General features: G+C 38.8%; 1 protein-coding gene across 12 annotated transcripts in view; it reads right to left on the bottom strand.

Annotated features, from left to right (window-relative positions):
• Positions 1 to 21,321, bottom strand: part of LOC5579480 (cAMP-dependent protein kinase type II regulatory subunit) — a 351,461-nt gene that overhangs the window by 59,498 nt on the left and 270,642 nt on the right. For all 12 annotated transcript variants that reach the window (XM_021841993.1, XM_021841990.1, XM_021841994.1 and 9 more), the window contains 3 exons: positions 8,339 to 8,520; positions 494 to 594; positions 272 to 373 (listed from right to left, as the gene is read on the bottom strand). In XM_021841993.1, coding sequence (XP_021697685.1) covers positions 272 to 373; positions 494 to 594; positions 8,339 to 8,520 — 385 coding nt within the window. The remainder of the gene's footprint in view (positions 1 to 271; positions 374 to 493; positions 595 to 8,338; positions 8,521 to 21,321) is intronic.

Raw genomic sequence — 21,321 nt, 5'->3', positions numbered from 1 at the left:
CAAAGTTATGAACAGTAACATAATTTTGATACTTTGTTACATCCTTAAAACACATTCTGTAATAATTTTGTTATAATTGTAATAGGATTTGGTTAATTGATTTGGTTTTTTTTTGTGCAAATTTAGTGAGATATTTTGATATTTTAACTGTTAGCGGTATATGATTTATAACAACTGGTAATATTAAGAATTCATATCAGAGAAACACATTCCGTTATAGTCTTGTTTCTTCCGTCTGGTCGGGCACTAGCGCATCCCGAGGGCGACTTACCTTGGCATGTTGTATAAAAGAGCTAGTTCTCCGAAACTACCGCTATTATCGTACGTGTGTATATGTTTCTGATCTTCTCCTACGTAAGCTTTGTAAATTCCTCTGTCGAGTTTGCGAAGTAAAACGATAAAAAGAGCAAAATCAGCATATTAATCCCCTCCTACTATGGATTCGACTAAAACTTTTGATTGAACGGGGTTTGGACTTTCGTCGTCTACTTACGATTCAATGACGTAGAAGTTATCTCCATCATCTCCTTGTTTTATAATATAATCTTTTGCTTTGACTTTCTTCTCGAACATGGCGTCCAGGACTTCGTTCATCTGCGGAGAACAACAGAAAAAAAAACATGATGAGAGATGAGACAGGATAAAACCGATTACGATCGTATTCATTAGACTTGTAAAAATGTAAACTCATTGACGAAGCATGGCAAAGCTGGAAGAGTATGCAGTAGAGTGGCCCTCATTAAGGGGGAGAAAATCTTGAGTTATGCCCCTGAAATTTGTTCATTCGTACCTCTAGAAAATTTGGACAGAATCCGTAAAGTATGCCCTTCCACACAAGGAGCTTGACGTTTGTATAAGAAAACCGAGAAAAAAACATATGGAAATCAAACTTTTGATTATTGGAGGCGCTGTAGTCTTTCATTAGCAAGGCTGGTAGCAGGTCTCATTTTGAATACTTGGTCTCTATTTTCATACAAGGCTCTGAATAGTCTATATTTTTAATGGAAGGTCTCTCAAATTACTAATAAAACCAAAATGACCTCTAAAGTCTTGTTTTCCCTATTCTTATTACAGTGAATCATGTTGTAAAATTCTATAGACTCTAGAGAAAACTACAGAGACTACGAATATTTAGAAAATTGATATACTAAAATCTATACTAAATAATGCCAAAAAACATATTGGTGAAAGAATTTGTAATTTTTTCATCCTTTTGACCTGCTTTGGACCACTGTGCAGCTATGGTCGAAAATGTAATTTGAATAGTCTTTTGATCAATTTACTCCATAAAAACTTCAAGTTCATTCTGGTGGTCCAGTTGAACAAATTTAGGGAATGTAACTCAAGATTTTTGAATTTCAATTTTTTCATATAAAAATCGGCCACCTTGCTATGCAGTTTTCCAGTTGCAGCAGCGCGCACGTGGTAGCAACACAAGTTTCCTCAACTATCCAACATTACGCCCAAGCAAGCTCAAGTTCAAGCTCGATCAAAATGCATGCGAAGAGTTCGATGAGTTGCAAGATGGAGAAACTTTCCCCATTATAAGTATTGGAGGCGAGTGTCTTCCTCCCATATTGGCAATAATTTGTTTGACCACTTGCTCAGTTTTTCTAGCGCACCAAACAGAGCGCTTGGTTGGGAGGGAACTGTAAAGATTACCAACTTCGAACTTGCGACATTGTGGGTGGCATTATGTAATATCTTCAGTTAGAGACGAGAAAAAATGGATTATAAACGGGCGTTGAAATATTGACAAAGTTTACCGTTTCAAGCATATGCTTATGTATGCGACCATATGCTGCTTTCTTGTGAGACAAATGTGTGTTTTGTGCAGTTTGTATGGTTATGAATCGTATATTGAAACAAAAGTTTTTAATCATGAAAAATTGTAAGTAAGAAGCTTGTTCCTACAGCAATGCTGTATGTATGTTGAGGACGAATGATTACAAACTTCGAAATTGAGAGCGTTCAATTATATTCAAATACAAATTATAATTAAGTGACAACGTTTGTGAAACTCAAAATAGTATTGGTCATTTGCGGCATCGACCTCATCTTGTTGACTATTGTCAAGATATAAATGATATTACCTTTTCACAGTGATCCACTCATCAACTTTTACGAGTAACAAATTTGATTCATTCCAACAAATCTGAAGCTGCTTTTATAAACATAGAAAAAGCACGAATTGAGGCGTTTTTTTTAACTCGGATACCATCGCACGCTGTTGTTTCATAGGTGAGGCGAAGAGTATATGTCTTGCCGAAGTTTGAAATGTGTACCGTTTTGATTCACATTTCGGATACTTGAGGCCTCAGTGAAGTAAAGTTCACCGGGAGGCATTAAACATAAATCATTCTTCTTCGCGGTATTTAGCCTTCAAAACATTTAACTCTCGAATAGTGGATGAAGATTTTGAATCCGCAGCATGAATAATTTTAAATTTATAGAAATGTGTGGACCTTTTCATATTTCTCATTCCGGACGCTTCCTCACTTTTGCCTCATATTCCGGACATGTTGATTCGAATTCCGGACAGATCATAAAGAAAAATAAATTCATTAATTTAAATCTTAAATCCACTAAAGAGAAAAGCAGCTAAATATTAAACTTTTTAATGGATATCAGTGGAAAACGCTTATTGAATCGAGCCTCGAAAATGAGACCTTTGAACGGCAATTCGCGTATGTTTCCCATACAAAGTATAGTGTCCGGAATTTATAGCTGCGGCTAATATGAATCAGAACGGTATACTGTTTTTTTTCACTCCTTCGCATTGGCTTGAATTGGAATCTGAGATAGCTAATCGTAACGTAGATGAACGAATTCGAAATTTGCTGCTTTTGGCTTCGCTAGTGCTAATGTTTCTTCTCACATGAGAGCTGAAAAGTATATGTCCAGCCGAAGCAAACAATTCTGAATACTACATCTACATATTCTCTAGATCTTGAACTTGTACAAAACTGCGAGTGGAGCATCCTGCTTAACTGTCAACTTTAGTGCGAGTTCTATCGTGTGAGGCAAGCAACTATGTCAAATCCATCACAAGAAATGCCGATTCCCTGAAATAGTTGACTACAATACTGAAGGGTCTTAAATTATCTTTAATCAATATTTGCCAGTTTGTAAGGAAATTTAAGGATGGGGTTCGAGGAGCAAGAGTCTTCAGAAGGATCAATTGGGGATGGAAAATCGTTTCTAGCGGAGAAAGCTCAAGTGTTCCAGAGCAATTCCATCCAGAACCAATCAATTCGGCTCGAAGATTCCACTCTACATGGCGTGATGGACCACGTTCGATTGCCTCAAATCAAAATCCAATGTGTTGATGGTAATGTCGATGACTGGTTGAGTTTCAGGGATCTTTACATTTCCTTGATCCACGAGAAGCCAGATTTACCGGAAGTTGAGAAGTTCCACTATTTCAAGGGGTGCTTAGCAGACGAAGCGATGGCACTAATCGATCCGCTAAAGATCACCAGGAATAATTATCAAGTTGCTTGGAAGACGTTGCTGCACAATTTAGTTGATGGATTCGATCGTGTGGTTTGGACACTCGACCAGTTTATCCAGCCAGTTGAATACAATGGTTTGTTGCTGGTGGAACTCCTTCCCGTCTCGTTTCCACTACACGGCAAGGGTGGGAAGAACATTTCTACAGCGGAAAATCCAAATTCTCGAGGTTCTACCGGCGAAGGTAGAATCAAGGGTCGATCAAGTCCTGCAGCCGAAACGGAAATCATTTTCAGTGAAGGTCAGCAATAACGCTAAGTGAACCTCTTGTACTGCGATTCATGGACTTCACACGTGTTCAGACTTTCTGAAGATGTCGATTTCCAGCCGAGAGCCCTTTTTGCGAGCTCAATCACTTTGCCGTAATTGTCACCAGCGTAGTCATCTAGGCCGAGAATGTTCATGTTCATCAACACCACACGTTGCTGTGTTTCAAGACAGGAGAAATAAACGGAAGCGAAGAATCTTCAGAGAAGGCGAATCTGAGAGACAGAGCTCAGCAGAACCACACAAGTGCAATTTTGAAGGCAGCGAACGACTCAGCGGTCGAATCTACTTCTTTCAACCCTGCACAGTGTATTTTATTGCAGATTCTTCTGGCTACTGCATTTGTTGTGATCGAGGACGACCAGGGTTCTCGTTATCACGTGTACTACTGAATTCAGGGTCAGAGTGCCACTTTATTTCCTAAAATCTGTACCAGATGATAAAGGTTTTCGTTCAAAAGGCGAACATTTCAATTATGGGTGTTGGACAGTCTGGCACAAGAGCATTTCGTAAAATCAAGATGGCCATCAATTCTCGAAATTCATCATACTCTTGAACGATGGAATTTATGGTTTTACCGAAGGTTACAGCTTGCCTTCCAATCTCTACAGTTAAGGCAAATGGATGGGACATACCGGTGGACATCGAATCAGTAAATCCGGAGTTTTTTCGATCAAGAAAGGTGGACTTGGTGTTGAGAATTCAAGCTTCCTTCAGTTTCTGCCCATTTTGAAGGGAAATTCAGTTGGGCATGGGCCTGCCTGTACTCACCGAGTCCTTTTTTGGGTGGATAGTGACCTGCAAAGTCACTTCGGCAAGTCAAGGTACCAAATACACTTGCAACATGGCAGTTTCAGATGATCAGCATGAACTAAAGAAACGGTTTTGCGGACGAGTGCACAGTCAAGCAAGACTCAGATGGACGATACACAAATTCTCTTCCCAAGAACAACGCCCTTTTGGCAGGACTCGGTGAATCAAAGGACATCTCTCTGAAGCGGCTGCGAGCGGTGGAACAAGGATTGTCAAAAGACAAATGTCTTCGGAAAAAGTGTAGCGACTTCATGGCCGCATATCTGGAGCTCGGTCACATGCGAATTGTTGGCGAAAGCAAGGAAAAAGCAGTTGAACGGTGTTTTCTACCCCATCATCCAGTTTTAAGGTACTACGACGAAGGTTAGAGTGGTCTTCGATGAGTCCTGCAAAGCGTATCATTGAACGACGCACTGTATGCTGGACCAGTAATTCAGGAAGATCTGAGGTCGAACGCAATAGAATTCGTCAAGTGATGGTATAGCTGATATCGAGAATATATTTCGGCAAATATGGACGAGTTTGAAGGACACGCCGCTACAATACGTCCTGTGAAGTACTCCCGATGGGAAGCTGGTCAGGATTATGGGAGGTAGCCGTTCGATTGGCAAAATTTCACCTGTTACGAGTTCTTGGATGCAATCCAATATCTAAAGAAGATTTCGTCACCTTGTTGACTCAGGTGGAAGCATGTTTGAACTCCAGGCCTTTGACGTCACTTTCTGATGAACCGTTAGATTTAGAGCTTCTAACACCGGCTCAATTCTTAGTTGGAGGATCTTGTTGCGTTGCCCGATCCAGATCTCAGTGATATTCAACTCAACCTACAATCGAGGTTCTAATATGTTCAACGACAGCTACAGGAATCGATGGCATCGTGAATATTTGTCCCACCTTCAAGTTCGATCAAACATTGGCCAGTAGTAGATATACAAGTTGGGAAATTGGTTGTTATTGTTGAACCGAATCAACAACCTACACAGTGGAAAATAAGTCGAATACAGGAATTACACCCAGGCGAGGACGGAGTCACTAGAATCGTTACAGTGCGAACAGCGACTGGTAGATTAAACAGTAGTCAAATCATGTGTTTTGCCAAGCCAAGCTTAAGAGGATTAATACAAACTTTTTAGATTCCATCCAGTGCATCGAGAGGAGGTTTTCTTTCTTTTTTTCAGAAGTTTCCTGGCTACTTCAGGGTGGAAGAAGAAAAACGTACTTCACCGAATTGACAGAGAATTTCAGGCACCCATGTAGTTTTAGAGAAAATAAATGGTAGATTTGTAAAAAAGTTATTAATTTTCATGGGAACCGATAATTTGAAATGACTTTAATTAACGGGTAGGGTTACAGATTTGATCTGTTTTACATTTTGGAGTTCTAGCAAGCGTGAGAAAGAGGTTCTTTTGGCAATTGCTAGACTTTTAGATTTGTCTAGGAAATTATGGTAAACAAAAAATAAGAACCACAAGAGCGATAATTCAGAAACTCGAAACACGCAAAAGGAAGAAAGAATTGAAGTAACAGAAAACCCCACTTATTCAAAGGTTCGTCGAAAGTTTGTAATTTTTAGAGAGATATCGAGACTTGATTTTGTGGTTGAAAAACTTTAATATTTTTGAAATTTTTATTAATACTGTTCGTGCTTATAACATGAATGCCTCTATTTTACAAATTTTTGGTACATTGACATAGATTACGGAAAGAGAATGCATCGTAAAGCTGGTGAAAGTTTGGTAGTTTTTATTTTATTGCTTTTACAAATTGAATTCTCCCAGTAACAAAATCGTGTTGAGAAGGCAGAGGTTTTTACGATGTTTAGTCAAAAATGGAATAGTAAGAGCAAATAGAGTAGTGTTTGATCTTTTGCTCGCGTTACTTGCTCCTGCGGGGCGGGTGATGTGAGCAGGATCAATCATGCTGCACGTCGCTCGTGTGGCGTGGTATAATAGTGTCGCGGATCGCGAGTTAGGTTAGTAGTGTTTGATCTTTTGATCGTATCGCTTGCTCCTGCGAGGGCGAGTGATGAACACTAGTTCGGCGTGCAATGCGATTATCGAATTATATCACGAATCCGGTTAGGCGTGATTATATCATGGATCGCATCACCAAACATTGGTGACTCCCAGATCTCTACCTTATCCCTTTAACCCAATATCCTTCCCATGACAACTGTGGAGATGCAGAAGATTCTTCGGTCTATAGTAACAATGGTTGTCTAACTAACATTCCTTCCCTTCCCCAATGACAGTAAGGACGTGGCCAGCTCCGTTATTGACTTTGAATATTTGAGCTCTCGATTATTGCATATTGAGGAATGGTAAGCTAATCCCAAGCCCCATTCATGAAATCTCTGTGCAACCTCGATTGCTCTGGTCAATCACGGAGTAGCAACTACGAATTGTGCGGTCATTTATGCTCATGCTCATGCTCATGCTCTCATACTCATACGGGCCATATGTGTGAACAATACAATCGAAACGACAAATCGTTGCCTAACGTCCTGGTCTCGAACGGCTAGATGTTGTAGTGTTGGTCACTACTAACACTAGACAGGCATATGGCCCTCTGTTAACACGAATTTTCAACTTCTATTCATTTCTCTCGTCGCTCGCTTGCGATTCTATCCATCTTGTTATTTCATTACTTTCGTTACTCCCTTTCACTCTGAGTATAGGTATTGTATTCACCGAAAAAAGCCAACAAATTTTCATAATAATAAAGTCATGCGGTGATTAAACCTTATGAATGTAAATATATAAATGTATGTATTCAATTAAGACAAAGTTTGTGACCCAGATAGCCGTAGCGGTAAACGCGCAGCTATTCAGCAAGACCAAGCTGAGGGTCGTGGGTTCGAATCCCACCGGTCGAGGATCTTTTCGGGTTGGAAATTTGCTCGACCTCCCAGGGCATAGAGTATAATCGTACCTGCCACACGATATACACATGCAAAAATGGTCATTGGCATAGTAAGCTCTCAGTCAATAACTGTGGAAGTGCTCATAAGAACACTAAGCTGAGAAGCAAGCTCTGTCCCAGTGAGGACGTAACGCCAGAAAGAAGAAAGTTTGTGATCTTAAACCAAAATTTAGGCCGATTAAGTTGCATGCTGAACCAATATGGGCCGGCTGTTGAAATACCAGGAAGTAAGCTCAATGGAGGATTCAAAATAAAATTTTGACAATGATCCTGGAACTCTCTCCCAGATATAGTACTAATGACTTACATAGGATATCCAATGATGGAACATTGGAATAAATATCGAAATAAATTATCAATAATTTTAGACAAAAATCGTTGCACTCTTCTATTAGTATGATGAATGCAATATATATTAAAACTAAGTTAGGTTAAGATTCTTGAAAAGCATTTTTTCTTTTATAAAAAGATGAATAAATTCACCTGTAAAAATTATGAACTGCTACGGCATATTACAATGTTAATAATAGTGTTGATGTACTAGTTTTCGCCATAGTGGATCCATATTTCTCCACACGAAATATTTGATTTTTTTCTAAAATTTTGAATTATTTTGTGCGTTTACTAGTTAGATTATAAATACATTTTGATGTTAAAACAGTCAAAATTATTCAAAATGTGAAAGTTTACGAAATATCATTTATGGCCAAATAGAGAACCACTATGATCATAACTGGAACACTTTATCTATATTGTTTTTGTTTTATTTAATTATGATGATAGTGTTGCCTAACACAGGTATAAGAAATTATACCCCGCATACCTGTTCCTTATCCAGCGACCGGAACAGCAGGATGTTTTTGACTGAGTCACACAACCGTGCCCGCTGCTCGTCCGTCTTGGGGAATATCGCCCGGGCGCCATCGTCGTCGTCATCTGCCTCCGGATCGTACGTTTCCGCAAATACGGATTTCCTGCGGGAGGCGTACCGATTCACCAGGGGCTCTGCAACCGAAAAAGAGAAAAATGATAGGCGAGCGATATAGGATAGCTTTCTTTGTGAAACGATTACGTTCGATGACATGTGATGAAAGGTTAGTTTATAATGTGGGCTGCAATGTTTCAAACACGAATCCCCCAATCCACAAGATGCTTCCTAGGAAACGACCAGCAGTCGAATTCCCATGGTGATGTTTGCCTGTTTTCTCCCAGCAACGCGTAGAGTGCGTACGTCATTCATTTCGGAACCGTAATTCAATCACACGTAATTGAATTTCCAATGGTGCGATGTTTTTTTTCTGTCAACTCGATTCTAGTTTGCTGAGGGGGAAAATGATAAAAAATTGACTGTAATTCATTTACCTCTGTAAACGCTCATTTTTCACCGGAATCAGATATCCAAAAGTCATATTTCAATCATAAATACCGTGAAACGTGGTAACTTTGGGAGCTTTTTAGGAGAAAATCTACTAAAATGATTTCTGAATCATGTCATTATCAATTTCAGCTGAAAAAAATGGATAACTGTTAATTTTAAACTGGCCTATGATGTTTCATGTGATCAAAAGTCAAAAGTTATTGGACCCATACTATCAAAGATACACCGTTTTACGGTACATAGTTGAAGCAGGCCCACGCACATCAATCCGGCGGCTGAAAAGTGTTTCACGTGAAATACCGAATCATTCATCACACGTGGTGCTAATTGACTACCGCCCACCTACACTTAATTTTATGAATGTGGATGAACTCCTTTCATAGCGGTGAAAATGAAAATCAATCCCCACATCGTCCCCTTGATGCTACAACTAGATAACTCGAAATTTGAAATTTTTGACTTCAATTTGTCAAAACAGTTTTCTTAATTAGATCTGCAAAATATCCACAGGTATTAAGCGTGTGATTCAAAATATACAATTTAAAGATTATTTTTCAATCATAATCTCTGCGATTAACCATCACCTTGTTAAACGGTCATACTTTCAAAGTTGCACATCTCAAAATTTTGATTTTCGAGTTACCTAGTTGTAGCATTAAGGGGACGACATGATGTACACAAGTTTGATAAACAATCCAACCAGAGAGAAAGGTTCGGCTGGGCACTCATCATCATTCAAAGCTGTTTGTTAATTATAGTTTGAATCAATACACAACTGAATTGGCAGAACAATTAACATCGAAAAAATGGCTTCTTGTCGGTAACAAATCAACTATCGAATCCAGTGGGAACGAGAATCAATACGCAACGGATAAATTTAGAATATAGTGTATATTGTAGGTAATGATACACTTCGTCCTGTAAAAATATTCAAATATTGTTATTAATCTTCATATAAACCGATAATGAAATAAATTAAATTATTAGAAAAGGTATAGGTTTCATCCTACAACTTTTCGGAGTCCTAGTAGGAATGCAGAGAAAGGGTTCCTCTGGCAATTATCAGGCAATATAACGCAATGGGAAGAAAGACATAATGTATCCAAAAAACACCGAAAGTTTGTTATTTTTTAATGAATTTCGCAAAAAGAATTTCTCAACAAAAAATATTGATATTCATGGCAAGTTAAAACATAATTAGAGTGTCCATCCCGGGACAAAAAATCCCGGGGTTTGACAAATTTTGAGATATAAGTTCTGACGTCCCAAAGTGGTCCAGATTAAAAAAAGTCATGGTAGAAATCACGCATTCTCATTATTTTACTATTTTAAGCCATCGAAAGTGTTTTTTTTAACATGATTTAGGGTTGAAGAATCTATTTTGGGCATAATCACATTTTTTTTGGTTCTCATATGGTCGGTATTCAGAGAGACTGGGCAAAATGTTTTTTAATGGTTTCAGAAAAATGTACTCCAGTACTGCTTTCATTCGAAATATTTGCATTATTTGCTGTGATAATGGAACTTATCTATTTGACAATACATCAGTTTTAAAATAGCATCGTCAAATTTAGAATTGATGGAGTTCTTTACGTATTTTTACAGCGCTTGAATATCATCTAGTCCGGTCTGTCTGAACACCGACCATATGGCAAAATTTTAACAAAATGCTGTTTTTCATACATTTTTCGGCACTTAGTTTTAAAAAAACTATCGTTTAAGCAAACTTAGGCAAGAAGAATTTTCTTCGATAGATTCCTTAGTCTTTAAAGCGCGTTCGGGCAAGATATCTCCGCGGGTAGTAGTGGGGAGCGTTTTGAACGGTATAAAGAAGCTCTTCTTTAATTGTTTGAAGAACCTACAACAATGAGTATTAATTTAATAAGATTAACGACACTTGAATATTAATTCGCATTTGAGGATGCTGCATCTTTAAAGGAATGAATTATCGACGAGAAAAACATATGCTGCAAACCAAATTTGCACGCGTTTGGGTTAAAATGAATTAGTTGAACTTTGAAGCAAAAAATAAGGGTTTTGAACATATGCAGCTTTTTAACATCCGAACATGTAGTAAATTATTCTTCTTTTTGTATTCTCGTATGTATTCTTAACCATCTGATATAGTAGATGAATGTTTGATTTTTTTTTTCAACTAATAACTCAGTTTGGAAATTGGGTTTTAGCCAGCTTTTTGAACATCTGGACCATTGTGCCTCCCGGGAATCCCGGAATTCCAGAAATGAACGAAAAATTTGTTGAAAATTACTAGATTTCAAAGATATTGACTTAATTTCTCAAAATCAAGCCTTATTCCATAAAATAGAAAAACCATCATGAAAAATGAGAAAGAATGCTTAATTATTTTCATGAAAAAAAAAACATCTTCTATTTAAATAAAAATGGAGTGATGTTTATATGTCACAAAATGGCTTGAGAACGAGCTAACGGATTTTGAAAATTCTTCCCTTGTCATATTCCTGAAGTGTTCCGAAATGTTTGTGTATATAAAAAGTCCAGGATATTGAAAACAAAAGTCGGAAAAACGGGAGTGAACGAAACTGTCATTTTGTACGGGACGTTTTATCGAGATTTGATGGCAAGACGAAGTTTGCTGGGTCCACTAGTTTATTAAATAAAAAACACATAGGATAAAAGCACCGGTTTTGGCCAGCCTAAGAGAAAATGTCAATAAAAATTAAATGGGAAGCCGTATTTATACTTCAAATATGTCAAATACAAGCTTTTAATCAATATTATGTGTGTAAAATATCAAAACTGAGCTAAAACCATTTTTTCGCTTTCAAAACCCCGTTGGTCAATATAAGCCAACGGAACCAGTTTCGGCCAGAGATTTAACTTTGGTTCCTAAATTGGCTAATTGCATTGATTTCTCATGAGAGTGGCCAAATTAGGAGTGCCCTGGCCAAATAAGGTGTATGGAACTTAAAATTATACAGAAAATGAATTGTTTTTCTTATGTTTTGAATCAATTTGGACGAGTAAATGAATGTAGCTCTATCATATGAATGTGATCTACTGAATACAAAAGGTTTCATGCTGATTGGCTATGTAAAATGTACTATGGCTACAACTGGCGTATGGCCAAAACCGGTGCTTCTACCCTATTTTTGTATATCTATTTGCAAAGTTTTTTTTATTGCCTTTCTCTTCAACAAAGGCATCTATAACTTACCTGGTTCTAGTTCGGTTGCATATCAATATCACGGCTCATAAAGTTTCATTGCCATTCCAATAAACATGCATTTCACTCCATGTTTGACGTTCAACATTTTTGAAACGACAAGATTTGCTACAAATGTCCTTTGCAAATAGCAATGAAGTCGAGTTTATCAAGATGTTTTAAGCAACTTTTCAAACAAACTCTTGAAACTTCGCTCAAAATGCCGGTTTTGATGTTATGTTTCAAATTACTTTCATTTAAAGCAACCACAACTTGCATTCAATTTTAGAAGATTCAACCCAGTTGCGAGAAAGTTGCACTAAACTACGTGTATAACAGCTAGAAGTTTGTTTATTTCCTTCCAGTTGCAATATGGTTAAGTTGTACCTTACGTATCATCTAACAGCGAAAACATAGTCTAGCAACAGTTTGTTTGTTTAAAAGGTGTTTCTCATGTGTTGCACGGAAGTTTTACGAAGCCTAATTTTGCCAGTATAGAACTTGTATTTCGAAGGGTGCAGTAAAGTTATAAGCAACAAGCTTTGATGAATGGGCCATGTGGTCACATTTATAGTACATTGACGAAGCAATAGTTTGAAGAGCTGGTGGAGTAGTGAGTAGAGGAGAACATTGGTGATCTTGAGGTTGGAAGTTCTATTCTCGTTCATATTTTTGAATTCAATGTTTCTTCTAAGTATTTTGCAACAAATAAGTAATTTCGATATAACTTAAATATGTTGCAAACAGACTCTGCCTCTTGCGCTTTTTGCGTTCCAAAAAACATTTTTTTTTACCGAAAAGCTAAACTTTACATATAGTTTGCAATTGGATTAAATGGACAAATTGATGTGAAGTTTTGCGAAAAAGTTACACGTCTTCTCAGTGAGAATCGAACTCACGACTCCCTGATCTCTAGTTAGAGCGCGTTACCCCTACGCCATGAGAGGACTCATGAACGCAGAGTTAACCTGAATTCGATTTCAGCTCAATAATCACGTGGTCCTTTTTCGCAAAGTGCACCTCTTTCGGAAGAATTAGATGCCCATCCAAACACAACGCTTTTTATATATATCCAATGCCTAGCCCGGACAATACCGCTCCATTGAATCCAATTGCAAACTATATGTATGTAATGTTTAGCTTTTCGGTAGTTGTTAAACTTCCACTCGGCTGGTTAGCCGTAAACCACGATTCATAATTAAAAACAAGTATTTAGCGAGCAACGGACTCATGTTCCGTGTCCGACCGTTTGAGAACGTCGCGACCCATTGGAAGCCCACACAAAAGAAACCTCAGCCAGCGCAGTTGCTGGTCAGTGTAGTGTGCTATTTCTAAATACATAGATATAGTCCATATATAGATATAGATATATAGATATAGTTCAGATAGGAACAACCCCAGTGTGGCATATTTGTTCGTAAACGTGAACGTCAAACATGATCAAAAGTGTAAAAAAATTTAGAAATGGTTTCCATTGTGTTTTTCGGAAAAAAACTCATTGTATCTCACTTTTCCGCAGAAACCGTAGAAAAAATTTGAAAGAGAGAGAGAGAGAGAGAGAGAGAGAGAGAGAGAGAGAGAGAGAGAGAGAGAGAGAGAGAGAGAGAGAGAGAGAGAGAGAGAGAGAGAGAGAGAGAGAGAGAGAGAGAGAGAGAGAGAGAGAGAGAGAGAGAGAGAGAGAGAGAGAGAGAGAGAGAGAGAGAGAGAGAGAGAGAGAGAGAGAGAGAGAGAGAGAGAGAGAGAGAGAGAGAGAGAGAGAGAGAGAGAGAGAGAGAGAGAGAGAGAGAGAGAGAGAGAGAGAGAGAGAGAGAGAGAGAGAGAGAGAGAGAGAGAGAGAGAGAGAGAGAGAGAGAGAGAGAGAGAGAGAGAGAGAGAGAGAGAGAGAGAGAGAGAGAGAGAGAGAGAGAGAGAGAGAGAGAGAGAGAGAGAGAGAGAGAGAGAGAGAGAGAGAGGAGAGAGAGAGAGAAGAGAGAGAGAGAGCGAGAGAGAGAGAGAGAGAGAGAGAGAGAGAGAGAGAGAGAGAGAGAGAGAGAGAGAGGAGAGAGAGAGAGAGAGAGAAGAGAGAGAGAGAGAGAGAGAGAGAAGAGAGAGAGAGAGAGAGAAGAGAGAGAGAGAGAGAGAGAGAGGACGAGAGAGAGAGAGAGAGAGAGAAGAAGAGAGAGAGAGAGAGAGAGAGAGAGAGAGAGAAGATTCTTCTTTTCGTCGTAGTATTGTTGAACAACATGCCAATCCGTTCGTTTGCTCGGTACCAACATGCTACATTCTTGGTTATCAATGGGTTTGGTTTCAGGGCGAAATTATAAATGTATTGAGATTTTGGGAATTTCATCGAAAATTCCTTCGAAAATAACTGCAGACACTTTTTTTTCATATTTTTTATTAAGATTTCATCAAGAATTTTCTTATCAATATCTTCTGAAATGATTCAGACGTTCCTCCAGGGCTTTCATCAGAGAATCCATAGAGATTCTTCTAGAAATTTCTAAGTAAACAAAAAAAAATCTAGGAATCCCTCCAAGGAACTGCCAATTTTTTCATGTATTTGAATCATCTGAGCAGAATCTCAATAGAGAAACTGGTGTAGAGTGGATACGAGTAACTGACACTGAAGAAGACTACAAGTGGTAGTCGAAATACGCGTATCTGACAAAAATAAGCATTTAGGACGGAATTACAAGCTCTGCACCTCTGTAAGAACTTTTGTACCTTAGAGTATATCTACTCTAGTCTAGTCTAGTCTAGGCCTACTGAGCAGAGTTGGGTTTTTAAGATTAATTCTAAAATAAACGTTGATCAAAAGACGATGTTTTGGTGTTCTAAAGATACGTGATACTAAATCAATTCTTCATTTTTTTCAATGCTATTTTGATACATGTTCCATTTTTACAGCAAATATTTCAATTATTTTGATATTTCAATGATTGGAATCTTTTTCCCGAAACCATTAAACCACTTGATCTAGTCTGTCTGAACACCGACAATATGATTTATTTAATGAATCATTGAAGAAATGAACTGTTTTGTATCCTAAAAAGGAAGAATCGGTAACAAAACTGTTTCTGATTCATGGGGTACAAGAAATCGAAATTGACGTGATTAAGAAAGTAAATATCACCTAGCTGCTGACCTATTTTGGAATGGGACAAAGGTATTTCCTGAGCAGCTCACTTCTTATAAACCCTCGAGGATATCTTGAGCCATTATCCAGAATTATTATTGGAATAATTATTGAATATTGTTCCAAACGGAGAAATGGAGACATTTTTGGGAAACCTCGGGTGTAATCTATGGAGAAATTTATATAGAAACTGCTGGGATGATAGCTGTAGCATTTTCTGATGGAAACCCCAAATGAACTTTTTGAAAAATCCACGTAAAAATCCCTAGAGAAAATTCCTGCAGGAACTTCATGAGAAATCCCTGGTCGGTTTAATTCAGAAATACAGACGAAACTTCCCGAAAAATCCCTGGAAGATCTACCTAAGGAATTCCTGGAGTAATTACTCATGAAATTGGTGTAAAATTTACTGAAAAAAAATTGGAAGATTTCCCAAAAAAATCTTTAGGGAATTGCTGGAACCATTCCTGGGAGAAACAGTGGAAGAATTTTGAAATTTATTTCTATGAGAATAGCTTAAAGAATAACCGGGAAAATGGAGTCGGAACTTAGAAAGGAATCTTTGTAGGATTCACTGGGAAATCTCTAAACAAATTTCTTCTAAAACCTTGGAATAAACTTGGAATTATTCCTGGGAAACAGCTGGAGGGATCGGTGGAAAAAAAAATAACGAAAGAATCTCTGGAGGACTTCTAGGAGAATCCCTAGGTGAATGTTTGGAGTAATCCCTGTGATCAGGGCTGGAAAGCGTAAATGTAAATAGAGAGTGTCGTGGGACTTTTACATAGATGCTTCGCTCACTGTCATCGGGCGGCGAGACAATGACAGAGATTTTTTCAAATTCTCTTTCATTGTTTTTCGTCGCTATAGCGTATACGGCTTTTGACGGAATCGTACACTTGATAATTGTTGGTTCATTATTTGGTATGATTGTTATTTATATCGAATTATTATGGAATCATGGAAGGATAACTTAACTTATCAAACACATTTACTTCCCGATATTCTACAAAATGAGATACAAATTTTAATAGCAAAACAACATTAAAATTGCTGTCGTTAGAGCTCCGTCATCGCGACGTGACGAAGTGAGCACATGAAGTATAGCTTCGTCTAATGACAGTGAGAAGACTCGTTTCGTCAGTGTCGCAAGTCGGTCATGATAGTTATCAGCCCTGCCTGTTATAACTGAAGGAATGAACTGCTAAAGGGAACTGGAATTATTGGGAGAGTTGCTGGAGAAATATTTAGTGAAAGTGTTGGAGGAATTCTACCCCATTACACAGAATTCCATTTCCTTATGGAGTAGGAATCGTTGGAGGAATCTCTAGAACAGTCCCTGAGTGTAGTCCTGAATAAATCTCTGGAGGAATGGATGCATTCCTGAAGCCATCCCAAGCGGAATTTGTGGAAGAATTCCTGAAGAATCTCTGAAGGAGTCGCGTATAAAACTCTGATGGTTTTAGGTTTTACACCAGAATTATTTGCATATATGCTTTAATCTTCGGGCTGTCGCGCTGTTGTACTTTGTACAACAGCTGTGATTTATATGCTATCATTTTAAAACAAAGATATCTATCGACACCAAACCAAAATGTATTCTTCACAAAATTTCAACCGTTTTTGTTTACAGTATAGCTTTTTATAATGCGATAAAATCAACAAATGTACATAGAAGTCTAATAATAATGAACGCACTATATGTGGTTCGAGTAGAAAACAATTTGAAATCGATATATTTCAAAATCCAAATAATTTCGAAACATGGTCTTCAGTAAAGTTGCTCTGGAGGTGGAGGGCTATCTGATGGTGCCTCATTTCATTCGAAATTTGAACGCTAGGTGTATGAACATTTTACTTTTGTTTTGCAAATATCTCATGAGCCTGTCCATTTAGAAAGATTGCGTTTTCGAGTAAGCTGATTCAAAATTTTGCCATTAGGCAGTGCTAGTGAACATGAAACTTTTGTTTTGTAGATATCTCAGGAGTCAGACTACTTAGAAAGTTGACCTCTTTACTTAGAAAGTTGGCGCTTCCGGCAAAGTTGTTCAGTTGCTCAATGACTATTATATATTAGCTAAGAAATTCGATATTTTGCCACTAGGTGGTGCTAGTGGGCATGAAACTTTTGTTTTGCGGATATTTCAGGATTCTGATCACTTAGAAAGATGACGTGTTCGACAAAGTTGTTCAGTAGCTCAAGGGCTATCATAAGTCAGTCCAAGAGATTTGAAATGTTGCCACCAGGGGGCGCTAGTGGGTTCTGATTGCCCATGGCTTATTGAACAACTTTTCCGAAGACGCCATTTTTATAACTGGTCAGGATTCTATGATAATACTGCAATACAAAACTTTCATGCACACTAGCACTGCTTGGCGGCAAAATCTCGATTTTGTGGTTTAAATTGGTAGTTGGTTTCTCCGTCAATATAATTTCGCTTTCCTCTTTGCCCTTTTGGGCAAAGAGCTACAAAGAGACAACGAAGAACGGTCTGGAAATGCTCTTCCCCGAACAGAGAAGTGGGAAAAAATGCTCTTCCCCTAACTGAGAAAGGGAGAAAATAATCTCTTTCTCTTTTAAGCACTGAGGTTGTCAAAACAAAATCTTCACCACTGTGGGAATGAAAATAACCAAACACAATCGTGTAAACTCTTCATCCCGCAGAGCTCGTACGCTCAGTTTGTGTGTGGGTAAAATCGCTTCTCTTTTGTAGTTGATCATTAAAAGGGGGAGAAAGAGGATAAGTCAAGAGCAAGGAAGAAGCCTGCAGGCTCCTAAGATACCTGAAAAATAAAAATTGCATGCTCACTTGCGCCACCTGGTGGCATAGTTTTGAATCAACTACCTCCAACAATGATAGTCTTTGAGCTACTGAACAACTTTGCTTAATACGCCATCTTTCTTAGTGATCAGGTTGCTCAGCTATCTGCAAAACAGTTTTATGCTCACTAGCACCAGACATCATGTATACGCGCTTTACATCAAGAGCTTGAGATCAGCTTGCCATGAGCGCACAACAATAACCGCGCGCTTGAGCACGGTGTGACACATTTTTTTAGATCTCATGTAGCAATGTACTATCTCAAACGATCACATCTTCACTGGCTCATGCGCCGTCTCATGAGAAAATCTCAATGTGACAGTGTATTTGAGACTCGCAGGCGAAGGTTTCAAAGGCAATGAAAAGGGATTAAATTTAGGATTGAACTGTCTGTAAGCAGTTTGAAAGGACTGACGCGGTTCGACGCGGTTTAGTTTCTAGCATTTGAATTTTGGCTGGCCACCGAAGAAGCATAGGCATAGACCGAAGCCGTATGCTTCCGTGGGGTTATTGTACTAGGCAAACATAACAGCAAAAAAGTACTCCTAGTAAGCGCATGTGACGAGCCTCACGAGATGTCTCATGAGACTCGCCCACTAAGATATATTTTGTACGTATCTGCATCTCGTGTCTCACATAATCTGTGAGCTGCGATATGGGATATCGCATGGCACACTAGCTCATTTAGGTATACATGAGAAATACGATACTCTGTCTAGCACCGCCTTGTGTCAAAATTTCGAATTTATTGGCTCAAATAATGATTGCCTTTGAGCTACTGAACAACTTTGTCGAAGGCGGCATCCTTCTAGGTTGTCAGAATCCTAAGATATCCCCAAAACAAAAGTTTCATGCTCACTAGAGCCACCTGGTGGCGGAATCTCGAAGTAATTCGAGCTTAAATAATGACAGTCCTTGAGCAACTGAACAACTTTGCCGAAGACGCCGTCTCCTGTTCAGGCTCCTGAGATATTTGCAAAACAAAACTTTCATGCACACTAGCGCGCTTGGTGGTGGAATTCCGAAACTGAATAATCACCGCATGTCAGCCCTTGATCTCCTCAACAACTTTGTCGAAGATTGTTTGTCTATATTTAATCTAGATCGCGAGGTATTTCAAGTTGAACATGAAAAACCAAGGGTGTTGTACAAAGTACAACGCGCATCTACTCGCGTCTCGCGTTACAACAATTTGCGCGACGACCGAAAGGTTAACAAAATCTTCCATCTTGGTCAGGTATTGCAGAACTCATTTTCAATTCATTTCGAAGCAAGCGAAGAAAAGCATTGCATCTGTATCGGCTCATGATCGGCAATGTTTTGCATGTTGTAACAAGTTTGATAAACAGCAGCAGCGAAGAAGAGCCCCAAAGAGAGAGCAATAATAAAACACATTTTTCTCGCTTATTTACCGTTGGGGGTAGGTGTTTTACTATACTGGCATGATAAAAAATCCTCGAACATCCTATAGCAATAGTGCCTTAAGGTTTGAAGCTTGTTTAGACAAGTTTTATCATGCACTGTTACTTTCCCAATATAATCAGGGCTGTAGCAGAAGAACAACACAGACTTTCATGATATGCAGCGGATCATGATTGTTACAGAGAGTAATTAGTGAGAGATTCTCTCATTTTTCCCAGAATTGAACCTCTGATCTTAAGTACTTAAGTAGTACAGACCTTGGATTACTTAACATAGGCAATCGCCCAACCTTCATGGTTTCTAATAGAGAAGAAGTGTTAGACATAACGCTCTGCTCGAATAGAATCAGTCACGAGTTGACGAATTGGCATGTATCAGATGAGGAATCATTATCTGATCATCGCTACATCTTCTTTGAACATTCAAATGTAACTGCGCAGACTTTGCGTTTTAGGAATCCCCGGTCAACAAACTGGGAACTCTACATTGAATTGGTTGCGACGAAATTTCATGGATATTCTCCGTCCATTGAAAATCCAAGTGATCTGGATGATGCCGTTGATACTACAACATCCTACATTATGGAAGCTTTTGAAGAAGCATGTCCTCTGCGGTCTGTAAAGACTACAAGAGGGACCCCATGGTGGAATTACGATCTGACTAGACTCAGGAAACAATGTAGAAGGAGTTGGAACAGACGCCGTTCAGCTGGATCAGAGTCGTTCAAGTCGGCTCGCAAGGCTCTTCGTTCTGCTGAACGATCCGGCTGGAAAAACCTTTGTACAAATGTGTCCAGTTTGAGTGAAGTCAGTCGGCTGAACAAAATCCTTGCAAAATCTAAGGATTTCCAAGTGAACGTTATTCGCTTACCTTATGGTGACTTTACTTCTTCCGATGAAGAAGTTTTAGAATGTTTATTCAATACACACTTCCCCGGATGTGTGGACATAGCATCTACGGATGAAGCAAATGTCTTTTCATGTAGTTACGAGTCTCTGGCCTCGGCTCGCAGTATCGTAACTACTGAATCGATTCAATGGGCACTTAATAGTTTTGCTCCTTTCAAATCTCCAGGAGCGGATGGGATTTATCTTGTTTTGCTCCAAAAAAGATTTGAGTTTATCAAACATGTTTTGAAAAAGCTACTTGTAAGCAGTTTTGCTACCGGGTACATTCCCAGATCCTGGCGTGATATTACTGTAAAGTTTATACCGAAAGGAGGACTTGCGTCGTATGAAGAAGCGAAGAGTTTTAGACCAATCAGTCTGACCTCTTTTCTTCTGAAATGTCTGGAACGCATTATCGATCATCACATCCGTGATGTTTATTTTGCAAACATGCCTCTTCATGTGAATCAACATGCTTACCAATGTGGAAAGTCCACTGTGACTCTTTTACACAAAGTTGTATACGATATCGAGAAAGCATTCGCTCAGAAGCAATCCTGCTTGGGTGTTTTCTTGGATATTGAGGGTGCCTTTGATAACGTGTCTTTCGATGCCATATTGGAAGCCGCACGAAACCATGGGCTACCTACAATGATTACCACTTGGATTCATCAAATGCTCCAAAACCGACATCTCTTTTCGACATTGCGTCAAGCAGCGATTCGAAAATTGAGTGTTTGCGGATGCCCCCAAGGGGGAGTCTTGTCACCACTTTTGTGGAATCTCGTAGCAGATACGCTATTGAGGCAAATCAATAATAGCGGTTTTTCAACTTATGGATTTGCTGACGACTATCTAGCTCTGGTAGTTGGTATGTGCATAAGCACCCTATTCGACCTGATGCAAAGTGCTCTTCAGGTAGTCGAGAGTTGGTGTCGCCAATATGGCCTTTCGGTTAACCCGAACAAAACATCTATTGTTCTTTTTTACGGAAA

This window comes from Aedes aegypti, chromosome 2, assembly GCF_002204515.2.
Source record: "Aedes aegypti strain LVP_AGWG chromosome 2, AaegL5.0 Primary Assembly, whole genome shotgun sequence".
Classification (NCBI taxonomy): Eukaryota; Metazoa; Arthropoda; class Insecta; order Diptera; family Culicidae; genus Aedes; species Aedes aegypti.
The sequence above is the reverse complement of the archived record's forward strand: the minus strand, read 5'-3'. Positions and strand labels throughout refer to the sequence as shown.